Source organism: Triticum aestivum, chromosome 7A (genome assembly GCF_018294505.1).
Source record: "Triticum aestivum cultivar Chinese Spring chromosome 7A, IWGSC CS RefSeq v2.1, whole genome shotgun sequence".
In the NCBI taxonomy this organism is placed as follows: Eukaryota; Viridiplantae; Streptophyta; class Magnoliopsida; order Poales; family Poaceae; genus Triticum; species Triticum aestivum.
In genome coordinates, this window is record NC_057812.1 from 547,398,923 (window position 1) to 547,411,110 (window position 12,188).

Genomic DNA, 12,188 nt, shown 5'->3' on the forward strand with positions numbered 1-12,188 from the left:
CCTTTATTGTGGAGGAGGAAAGAACACATGTGTGTAGGTGCATGCAAAATTCACCCTCCATTTGTCCCCAAATCCTCAAATTGTCCAGAGAAATGCATATGATTGGGGAGGTGGGGGGGGGGGGGGGGTTTGAAAAGAGAAAGGGAAGTTCGAAAAAACAAAAGGAGAAAGTAGTACGGGGTGAGCTGGGTTCGACATGGCGGTTTGTCTGAACACCCCTGTTTTCTCTTCAAATATGAAGTGGGTTTGGCAGTTTGCGGACACCCCGAATATGCGAGGATGATTTGGGCGCCTCCGTTGGAAAGACTTTTTTTGTCCGAGTTGTCCGCCCGAACACATAGGTCTTATTCGGAGGGTCTGGTTGGAAATGCTCGAATATAGCAACAACATATGTCCCACACAGAGGCGTGGACATGTGGATATGTGCAATGATGACATATCTTAGCAAATAACATTGTCATGTATGATCCTACATTGGAAGAGAGAGAGAGAGAGGGGGGGGAGAGAGAGAGAACACTTCATATAGCTAAGAGATAATGTCTAGATATGACATTTGTCCTTGTTATTACATTTTCTCTCTTTCCTCTGTTTTCAGTACTAGTATAATAGGAAAATATTCATCGCAGTTTCAACTTATTAATACAACTAGGCGATGCCCCGCGCGTTGCGGCGGGATTTTGTTTGAAATAAAAACTGCGTTGAATTAATCATTTAGCTAGTGTCTTTATAGCTTCTCCTGTAGTAAGATAATCTGTTTATCAGTATTTACAGATAAATAAGTAAATAAATATCACTATCTATAATTCCAAGTTAGACCAAAACAAAATAAAATATGCATGCACAACTCACTTTTCTTTCATATAGAGCACTTGGTATGAGGCTATGAGCTGCAGTATTTTTCCCTTGAGTAAAATATTTATAGGCAGGAGTTACTGCATGCATGCGGCAGTTACTACATGTGGTAGCTGCAGTGGCTTGTAGTGTGTTGATCGGACGGATATTGTTGATTGATCTAGTATATCTAAGGGCTAAATTAATTTGGGTGATGTGGCTCAAGGAGAAGCTAGAGAATTCCTAGTAGTGGGGGCTAGCTATTTAGATATAGTAGATTTGTATTCTTCTAGTTATAAAATTAGTTTTCTCTCTCTCTTCCACCCCTCCTAAAGGTGATAGGGAAGAGAACGTTCGTTCCCCACCCGCCCACCACTTGTGCTGATCCCGCGATCCCCCCTCCCCCCAACCTACCTCCTTGGCGGTGTAAGGTGTGGGTAACGTTGGTGGCAGGGCCGGGCCTACAGTGGTGCAGAAAGTGCAGCCCGCACAGGGCCCAAAATTCTGGGGGGCCCCAAATTTTTTTTTACATAGGCTTGGTATTAAAAAAATGCACTACGGGGCTGCTGGGCTCTGGGCTCTACCGCTATCGGCTGGAGTCGAACTGTCGAAGCGACGAGGCCACGAGGGGACCCATCGAGCGACAGCCACCAGTGCTGAAACAGAATCCTCAAAAAAAGAAAAACTACCGCCGAAACCGGATCGACCAGATCTGTGATCTCCTCGACTCGAGTCTCCAGCGCTGAGACGGCAGCCGCGACGAGCGTTGAAACTTCTCCTGATCTCCTCGACGTCCTTGACTTTTCCTCGACTGCTTGTACTCGATCAAGCCTGTACCCGATGTCTCGATCGCTACACCCTAAAGGGATCGGGAATTCGGGATCGTTAGAACTACTCTCGATCTTGGGGCGACGTTCGTGGGCTCGTGGCTACAGGAAGGAAAGGAACATCTCAGGGCGCCCGGCCGCTGCCGTCGTTGTCTTCCTCGCCTCCTCTGTCCTCTCTCAATTTTGGATTGATCGGTGACCGACTCTAGCCTCCTGCCAGGTGTTTACTGCTTAGCGAGTCCTTTTCGATTAACTTCGGTTCCTACTCCTAATTCCTAATTTTCTAATTAACAATTGGCAGGGATCTCTACTTCGTTAGAGATTGATTCTTACTTCTTACCATCCCAGTTAAAGATCACAGGACCAAAAATTAGGTGAGTTAGACGGTTCATCTAATTGGCAAACATTGATGCATGATCTCCAACTCGAATTGATATATGCTATTGTAAGACATTATATTATATACATTACAGTTTTTTTCTACGAGATATATATAATATAAATGCTCGTTAGTTCTTTTTTCTGAGATAGGGCCCCAACTTTTAGTTTCGCACAGGGTCCTGAATTTTGCCAGCCCGGCCCTGGTCGGTGCTTTGATGTTGGTGTGTGGATAGGCTAGGGTTAGGATTTCATGTTGGTGCGTCCTTGGTGGTGGCGGCAACATTAGTACGACGAACAAGGTCCACTTAGCTCTTTCCATTTTGACGATATCATTTAGAAGGAGGTTAGGGCTTCGCTTTGCAGGTGGATCTCTGATCTCGTCTCCTTCGCGTAGACGTTGTCTCTGGTGCCAACATGAAGCATGTGAGAAATAATAGAGGTTTGGCTTTTGGATCCATGGCTCTTCTGCCAGCGACGATTTCTTATCTAGGTGTTGGTCCGGTAGGACTGTGGCTTTGATGACTTATCATCCACGATCAACAACGAAAACCCGACTTTGGCAATAAAGAGGTTGGCGGCGACACACCATCTACCTGTTCGGGAGAAAGAAGATGGTCGGCCCTAAGGGTTTTGATGTAATATTTTTATTTCATATTGTGTTTGTACTGTTGGTTTCGTTAATAGATTTAGGTTTTCATAAAAAGTTTTTTTTTATAGTTTTTTCAGTTTTCAGTTTTTTGTGTGGGTGTGTGTTTAGGGTGAGTGTCTGTTTCTTTGCGGGGCTGTATGTTTTTTTTTTTGAGAAAATGTGGAGCTATATGTGCGTGCGTGTGTGTGTTTTTTTTTCTGCAGTGGAAGTTCTCTGTGGGGATTAGTCACAGGGCCAGGCCCGGGGAGGAAGAAGATACTGACTTATCATCGCTTAATTGTGCTGACAAAAGCCCGGAAAACAGAAAAAGTAAAAAGAGCCGAGGGGCTCCCTCGGTTTCTCAGCTACTCCGGCGGTCCGGCCAAACCGAGCCCGCTTCTCCCCCTCGGTCTCATCGAAAACCCCTCGTCCCCTCCCTATTACTCTCCCTCCCACCTGCTCTCCCCGCCGCTCCAGAATCGCCGCCACCTTGCTGCGCTCACCAACAGCACGCGCGCCCCCCAGATCCCCCCCTCACGCATTCCGCCTTCTACCGAGGTAAGCCACCGCCTCCCGCCTCACCTCCGCCCCCGATCCACGGAACCCCGCCTGTTGCCCTGCGCCGCCTGCCGGCTGGTTTCGCCCGAGGAGATCCTCCGGCCCGGCACGAGCTGCGAGCCGGTCCGCCGTTTCCGGCCGGCGTCGCTGATTCTGGCCGTGCCTTTATCCTTGTCGCGAGATCCTTTCTTGCTGTGATGAATTTGTGGTGTTCTGACTGAACAGGCTCGTAGCTGCCAGCACGGACGATGGCCCCTTGCGCAACTGCCGGCGTGCAGATGCTGGCCGCGCGCCCCTGCGTCTCGGCCTCCCAGAGCATGCTCGCCTCGAGGGCGGCCGTCTCACGGATCGACCTGGCGCTCGGCGCTGGTAGCTTCGCGAGCTGCCCCAGAATCTCCTGCTCCAGGTCTCTTGGTTCTTCCCGGAGCGGCGCCGTCGCCGTAAGAGCGGTGTCAGGAGAACGTAGCTCTTCCGGGCTGCCCATCGATCTTAGAGGTGAGCAGTGTCGGGAATGGTGGCAATTATGTTCTGGTACTTCTATGCATGTAAAGAAAAATTATGTAATTCGACATCACATCTTGTTGTGATTCTGTTTCGGTTTTATTGGATCGTGAGATAATCATACAGATTTAGTGTACTACTAGTAGTTAATATCATTCACCTTTTAGTATATGCTGCTCCCCTTTCTAAACACAGTCAGGTTCATGCATACCACTTCAACTGATTGCTGAAATTCCATCCTTGATTCATTATAAGTTTATGACGCATAGGGGATCGTATTCGCTTACTTTGGAGTTTAGCGACTTAGGTGTGTACGTGATATATTTGAACCTTCTATTGAGATTAATTCGTTATAGTCCTGATTCCTGGAAAACTACAATTCTCTTATCGGCAACAACTGAAAAGTGGGTTTCCCGGGGACTGTATTTTATCGCTTGTTTGCCAAAACGGTGAAAAAGAAGCCATGTTGCTCTAAATCACATTACCTGAAAGCTGGCATTCAGCTTACTACCCCAGGGTACTTCAAAAGTTTATCAAAAAAATTGGGGGAGGTTTCATTGTACCTACTAATCAGTAACCTCATGTAGTTTTATTTGCATGAATTGCTGACACTATGAAAATTACGTAAATAGGTTTAGAGGAGGTCCATTTATATTACTGTTTTGAGATTACGAATATGTAATGGTGCTCGTGTTCTCGCACTAAAAAAACTAAGAAAGTGTGTAACTCATTATTCAGAAAACTGGATTTGATAGATAGCATAAAGCCTTCTCATTACTATATTTTTTTCTCATCATGCTGTGATCTTTCAGGGAAAAGGGCATTTATTGCTGGGGTTGCTGATGATAACGGCTATGGCTGGGCAATTGCGAAGGCTCTTGCCGCAGCTGGTGCTGAAATTCTTGTTGGTACATGGGTGCCTGTATGTTGATCTGACCCTTGTGTCCATCATTCTGGAAGCTTTTGTTGATGGATTGTCTCATGGATAATTGTACCTTTGACAGGCACTTAACATATTTGAGACAAGCCTGAGGCGGGGAAAATTTGACGAATCACGGAAGTCTGTACTGTAGCTCTGGAAGTCTGGATAGTTATTTCTAGTTTTAGTCGGTGCACCACATATTTCTAAACACTTATCTTTTTACAGTTGACTAATTTGCTGTTGGTACAGGCTACCTGATGGATCTCTTATGGAGATTGTTAAAGTCTACCCACTGGATGCTGTCTATGATTCACCGGAGGATGTTCCTGAAGATGTAATGCTCTATTTTTGTGTATGTCCTTGTTTGTTTTTCACTATGGCTTTCTGATGAACATTGTATTTCACTATGTTAGGTCAAAACAAACAAAAGGTATGCAGGATCGTCAAATTGGACTGTGAAGGTATGTCTATGAAACCATCTCCATCATATATGACTACCTAATTTTTGAATTTGCTTCAAAACAACATCATGCACAATATTGTTATGTGTTAAGGTTAGTCGTGTAACAATGAGTGCATGTTAGGATTACAAGGGACACAATTATAACCATCTCTACTATATCACATAAACTTTACCCCTTCCAAACTCAACGCGGTTGCATGTGCCTTGAATTTGAGGTGGTAACGGTAGTAACATATAAGTGGTATTTTTAGTGGTAGGTCATCCTTGTGGCAATATATATTAGCCCTATGGGCCTCATTGCAAAGCATGTTCCACTTCTGGCGTCTCTCCCAATTTAACAAATACGATCTGTTCTGCAACAGCTTGAGTTGGACTAATATATGAATCTGCTCACTTGACAGGAAGCTGCCGAATTAGTTAAGAAGGAATATGGCAGCATTGACATTCTTGTGCATTCTCTTGCTAATGGTCCTGAGGTAGCCTCTCCGTATTTTTTTACATTTATGTTTGCACACGCACATGCATGACATCGTACTCAATATTTTTGTAGCACCTTCACTGAAAAACCACCTAACTTTATGCTTGAAGGTTACAAAACCTTTGCTGGAAACCTCAAGAAGTGGGTATCTTGCTGCAATTTCGGCATCCAGTTACTCCTTTGTTTCTTTACTTAAGCACTTCCTTCCTATCATGAATCCAGGTAATGCACATCCCTTCAGTACTATGCTAGTATTCATATAGTTGTCTTTCATACTGTATTTTTCCCTGGCCAAATCCACTACCACTCGATTTAATTTGAGACCTTTTCATGCTTTATTTTTGTTTCAAATTTGGATCTACCTTCTAGCATGAATCTCAATGCAAATGCCAACCTCTGTGATACAACTTATAGTCCACATGAGATGTTGGCATAAAATCCACTTTTCTAGGATCAAACCTTCTTTTCCTGCATGCGGTCTCATTTTAGCTTTAGTTTGCATGTGAATCATGGTGGAGATGTTGTTTGGCTCTTATAACATGTCACATTTGCATGGAACTTCTAAGTGGACATCAGTACTGAAAAGTTCTTTCACCATTTATTAACTCTGCCCAGCTTAATAAAATAATGCGTTCTTGGACAGAACCTCATAGCCATTATATTTCACCGCCTCATGGGTTAAAATATTTTGCAGGTGGTGCTAGTATCTCGCTAACATACATTGCATCTGAAAGGACAATCCCTGGGTAAATATTTCTTGAAGATCTATGGAGATAAGCTAATTTTCAAGCTATTTTTGCTTGTTATTAATTTGATGGTTTTTTGCTTATAGATATGGCGGTGGCATGAGCTCAGCTAAAGCAGCTCTTGAGAGTGATACAAAAGTAGGATTATCTCTGCAATACTAAAGCACATTTTTGAACATGAGGTCTTTGTTTTGCATGATTAATACTATTTTTGACTTTTTTCCAAATTTATGTAGGTACTTGCTTTTGAAGCTGGACGCAAAGGCAAAATCCGAGTTAACACCATATCTGCAGGTATCCTTTTTCAGAAGAAACACGGTTTCTGACAGCTAACTTATCTTGGAGGAAACCTAGCATAATAAACGAGTGCACTTAAATTGCATTTTGTACAATTTAGTTACTATCTAAGCAATCAATCACTATTTTCTTGGATGTTTGCTCAAGTCATTTAAACATGTCATAGTTACATTACTCGTCCATGGTAATCTGCTTTGTTTAGCTGTTAAACAGTTTGGCAGCACTTGGAAGTGTATCAATATTTCTTGGATGCATATGTAGGTCCTCTGGGAAGCAGAGCAGCCAAGGCAATTGGATTCATTGAGAAGATGATCGAGTACTCTTATGTCAATGCACCATTGCAGAAGGAGCTTCTGGCAGGTTAAAATGATTTTTGTCTACATATAACTCACCGACTCCTTCCCTTGTTTTATTTCCACAAAGACATGCAACTTTTTTCTAAGAAATGATATCTTATAACAATGTTGGCATGTTGAACAGATGAAGTCGGGAACACGGCAGCATTCCTGGTGTCTCCTTTGGCTTCTGCCATCACTGGATCGACTGTTTACGTCGACAACGGACTGAACACCATGGGTCTTGCGGTTGACAGCCCCACAGTATCTTCGTTGTTGTGATTCTAGTAGGCGGACCTATTTTTCCCGATTCACCGTGGCTTGATTGTTGAATAAGGAGCTTAGTTAGTTAGTACTGTAAGAGGCTCTTGCTAAGAGCCGAGGGCAGGAGAAAAAAGAGAAGGGGGTGGCTGTTGAAAATGACTTTTTAAGCAGTCCAGTACCTCCTCTTTGGCCCATTTCTAATGTTATCTCAAATGTTCAGTGTGGCTGGTTGGTGCCTCGACAAACTGTGTTATATATATACATCAGAAATTGTGTTCAAGAAATAAAGCAGGTATGGTTGGATGGTTGGGATCGTACTATATGAGATCTTTGCGCCGTATGGATGAGACAGGATTAACCCTGCACAAGCACAGAATCACGCTCTCTTGAACTCTGTTTTGTACATGTACTGATTGGGTTAGATCAAAGGTCAATGCTGATTGGGTTAGAGAAAGAGAGAAGTGCATATTACACCCCTCAACTCTAGCCCTAGTCTAATATACAACCCCCAACTTCAAAACCGTCTAATCTGCAACCTCCAACTCTTAAAACTGGCCAAAATTCAACCCTTCCCTTCCCTTGACCGGGTTTGACCCATTGACTGATGAACAGTAAGTTCGGAAAAAAAATGAAAATTCAGAAAAATAAAATTTTAGAAAGCATTTTTTGCCTCCGGATGAACAGTATTTCAAAAAAAAAATTGGGAACGGAATTTTTAAAAAATAAATTCGACTTTTCACCAGTGAACAATATTAAAAATTCAGTTTTTTTTACATGTACCCGGAGGTAATAAATTGGAAACAAAATTCACCGGGATTTGTTTTTTGAATTACTGTAAACAGCGTGAACAGTATTCAAAAAAGTAAAAAAATCAGGAAAAACATTTTTTCACTGCGTGAAAAGTGACCGAGGGAAAATTTTCGTTCCAAAAGTTCGAACTTTTTTTGAATTACTGTTTGCACGGTGGAAAAGTCGAAATTATTTTTAAAATTTTGTTCCCAACTATTTTTTGAATTTACAATTTTTTTATTTTTATTTTTCTGAATTTTTCATTTTTTTCAAATTTACTGTTCATCAGTCAATGGGTCAGACCCGGTCAAAACCGGTCAAGGGGAGAGGAGGGTTGAATTTTGGCCGGTTTTAAGAGTTGGAGGTTGCAGATTAGACGGTTTTAAAGTTGGAGGTTGTATATTAGACTAGGGCTAGAGTTGAGGGGTGTAATATGCACTTCTCTGTTAGAGAAATGGCAATGTTATTGCTGTCCTTTGGATAAATTGAGCAATGCAAGTTTGTAACAATTCTGTGGTCCAGGAACATAAGAAAAAGAATAAGAGATACTACCAATCTATGACTGCAATCAAATGGGAGGTTCATTTGGGCTATGCTAGGCGCCGGGCTAGAGGACTCGACCGGGTGTTCCTCTTGCCCGACCGGCCGTCTCCCAGGACATCTGATCCCACTTATGTGTAAAATTTAGAGCATCCAATTGTTTTTTTTTTAAGTTAGAGCATCCAATTGTTGCAACATGAAATTCCACTTGCAATATTATACTGTGTGTACACAATGTCGTTGCAATGTTTTCTCCGTGTTCCGTGAAAAAACGTGCACAAAACATTATTAGGTTTCAAGCATGTATATGCAATAAAGCATTCTACGTATGCAACAAATCCCCATCATTTCAATAAGAGATAATTGCATATTCATCTCTCAACTATTGTTGTAGTGTAGATTTTCTCTCTCTCTATTAATTTATTGTGATCCTCACCCTAAATCAAACTGCCAATGCCAGGTAAAACTGGTCCTCGGTAGCCATCAATCTCAATGAAAACATGATCTTGATCTGACGTAGCTAGGTGAAGGCCTTATGGTGTATGTGAGTGTTTTATCTGTCATCCCGATGACACGTAAGAGTATACAGAGCCCATTTAATTTAAGTCGACCACCCCCCTCTCTGTGTCCCCAAAAATTCCTTTCCCATGAACACTATTGGTGTTGGCAGCAAACCATACGTCCATACTACTACTGTGGTGCCACTGCTAGCAGCGGCAAAAACTAAAGTCTAGCAGTAGTTGTGGTGCCATCGCTAGCGGCGGCAAAAACTAAAGTCTAGCAGTAGTTGTGGTGCCACCGCTAGCGGCGGCAAAAACTAAAGTCCACCATAGGTCTAAAGAAGTTGTCTAGAACTCTAATACCCTGCTTGGATTGATTGTAATTTGTGTGTGCTCCCCGTTATTTATTTCAAAATTGACATAATTGACATTACTTATTTGCCCATTTGGGTTAACACCGCAAACAATTATTACCATCTAATCCATATGCCGTAAGCCTCCTCTTAAAACTTTCTTTGTTGTTGGTATCAACATGAATTGTTGATCTTATGCTACTATCTTTTACTTAGTAGCACATGATTTTACCAGACATATCACAAGAAAACACCTTAGTCTGCACATAGTACTTATACTAGAAGCATGTCGCGCGCTTCGCTGCGCTGGCTCCTCCCTCACACCTTCACTTGGGCAACGCTCGGTTGCACAAGTGAAGAAAACTATGGACATAGCCAACACATATCAAATAATCTTGTTCTTCTTTGCTCCTGTAGTTGCTGGCCTACAACAACACCTAGTTTGTGACCCAGGTAAACAGAGTTATTCATCACCAAACGGTGTCAGGTATGTGTACTATATGCGGGATGGAGGATGAAAGTACTTTCCATGCCCTTGTGTCTTGCCCAAAGGTGCGTGCGTTTCGTTTTGCTATGAGAGAAGAGTGGAATATTCCTGCCGAGGAGCTTTTCAGATTTACGGGGCCAGACTGGATGTTTATTCTGCTTGATCAATTGGGGTCGCCAGAACGTGATCAAGTTTTATTCATACTTTGGAGAGCTTGGCATCTCAGAAATGATATGATCTTTGGGAAGGGGAAAGAATCCTTACGTGCTTCTGTCACTTTTGTGGGAAATTACTGAAAATCTTTCACAAATGTCAAAAACTGTGCGCAAGTTGACTTAAGCATCAAAGGTAAGGGGGTGATTGATAATGGGAGGTACATCACACCAATCGCGAAGGCTCATCGTAATTGGGAACCACCGGAGGGTATATTAAGATAAACATTGATGCTAGTTTTGTGGAGAGCATGAGATCTGCCAACATTGGGATAATTGCCAGGAATCACCTTGGCTAAGTCCTGGTTTCCTCATGGGATTTTATTGGGTCGTGCACTTGTGTGGATGAAGCAGAATTTCGTGCGGCACTTGCTGGGTTATATATTGGTATTACATTCCATAGTCCTGTTATTTTGGGGACTGACAGCGCGGCTGTTGCTTTTTCTCTGGCAAAAGATTCTTTTGACAGGTCTCCTTTTGTGGACCTGAAAAAGGAGGCGATGAGTGTCTCAAACCTCATTAAGGATTTCAAGATAGTGAAGATTGACAGGCAGGCAAATAGGGTGGCGCATGAGATTGCTAAATTTTGTTTTGATAGTAGGTCAGACGGTGTTTTATGTAATAGTGTTCCGCCCTGCGTGGCTAGATTTGTAATGAACGATTGTAAGAATTTTGTTATTTCTGATTAATATATGGGGGGTTTCAAAAAAAAAGTTCTGATAAGAATTAGGAGATGAAATATTGGTAATAGAAATGAAATGAAATGACTTAACAAGATTCCCAAGCTTAAATTATCAGTCGCAAGCAACTATTTGAACAAATTACACCAAGAAACCCGGACTAAGCCTTTATCAGGGAAATCTGTCTGGTTTTGTTACCTTACCAAAGGTGAAAAACCTCCAAATTAATTGAAACAACATGATTTGTTAGATGGAAGGAAAGAAAGAAAGACAAACATACATCCATAGAATCACATGAAGTGCAAGCAGAATAAATAGGAAAGCGTGACATTGATAAATTAAGAGGGACAGATGCAAGCATACCAACAACAACAGAAACCAAATATAAGATTTAATCAAGTGATTGGCATGAGAATCGCCTACAATACGTAGGAAGCAACTTGAACGGGTGAATTAGGAGCGCTCGATCAGTTGCGTCACATGTTTGCATTTTATCAAACACATGCCATGTAGGAAATACATGTAGCTAAATATATAAAAGAACGGGGAATAGAAAGACAACCGAGAAAGGCCACACGCGCTTGTCACTACTGTTCTTTGTTTTGCTGGCAACAAATTGAAGCACTTCCCCACCGACAATCTTGGCCCACACACCCCAATCACTTACCAAGAGGGCTCACCGAGTGGCAAATCCCTCCATACGACCCAGCGTGAAGACCAAGTAAAAATTGAGACACAATGCAAAATCAACAACTTCAATTGATTGTGAGGCCTTAAAACTTAGGGAGCATAGTAATATACAAGATGTATTTAAGATGTACATTAGACATTTGCAAAGTACGACACTAGCATTTTGGAGACCCTAGTGCAAACTGAATACAATGGGCGAACGACTATATAGAGAAAAATGAGCACCTCCACGGGCATATATTATATACCATGAAAGTCGTAATAAAAGCATAAACATTGGAAAATGTAATTTTTGGTAGCAAATAAGGTCTTAATACACCATTGTATATGTATATGTGATTATAGGATATAAACGTTCATTACAAGATTCATGTAGTCCAAAGCAAACGACTATTGAAATAACACTAGTGGTTGGGGCCAGCCATCGCGGGCCGCTTGAGAGAAAGCTATGCGCACCTCACCATCATGTCAAAAAATTTAAAAAATATTCTCGCGTCACGTGGACATCACAACCATCTTAAAGGAAAAAAGAAAAACCTAGAAAATTTTCTCTAAAAAAAAGTCTCCCTACCATTTAAAAAAACTCTAAAAAATAATTTCTCAGTGACCAATCAGCATGCGCCACATGGCGTAGCTGGTTGGCCACCATTCTAGCGCCTCTTAAGAGCATGGTTAATAGTATAGCCAACTGCTGGCTATAAGTCAT

General features: G+C 42.1%; 1 protein-coding gene across 1 annotated transcript; it reads left to right on the forward strand.

Annotated features, from left to right (window-relative positions):
• Window positions 1–2,974: 2,974 nt before the first annotated feature.
• LOC123148112 (enoyl-[acyl-carrier-protein] reductase [NADH] 1, chloroplastic) lies at window positions 2,975–7,551 on the forward strand. The gene is made up of 13 exons (XM_044567465.1): window positions 2,975–3,225; window positions 3,451–3,720; window positions 4,539–4,648; window positions 4,731–4,786; window positions 4,898–4,982; window positions 5,062–5,109; window positions 5,513–5,587; window positions 5,700–5,811; window positions 6,284–6,335; window positions 6,422–6,473; window positions 6,572–6,629; window positions 6,894–6,992; window positions 7,113–7,551. The coding sequence occupies exons 2-13, from the start codon at window positions 3,474–3,476 to the stop codon at window positions 7,247–7,249; spliced, it is 1,131 nt and encodes a 376-aa protein (XP_044423400.1). The 5' UTR covers window positions 2,975–3,225; window positions 3,451–3,473; the 3' UTR covers window positions 7,250–7,551.
• The last annotated feature ends 4,637 nt before the right edge of the window (window positions 7,552–12,188 follow it).

Coding starts and splice junctions, on each gene's coding strand:
- LOC123148112 (XM_044567465.1), top strand. CDS start 3,474: ATGGCCCCTTGCGCAACTGCCGGCGTGCAGATGCTGGCCGCGCGCCCC. Junction 5,110..5,512: donor CGTCAAATTGGACTGTGAAG/GTATGTCTATGA, acceptor CTCACTTGACAG/GAAGCTGCCGAATTAGTTAA. Junction 6,993..7,112: donor GCAGAAGGAGCTTCTGGCAG/GTTAAAATGATT, acceptor CATGTTGAACAG/ATGAAGTCGGGAACACGGCA.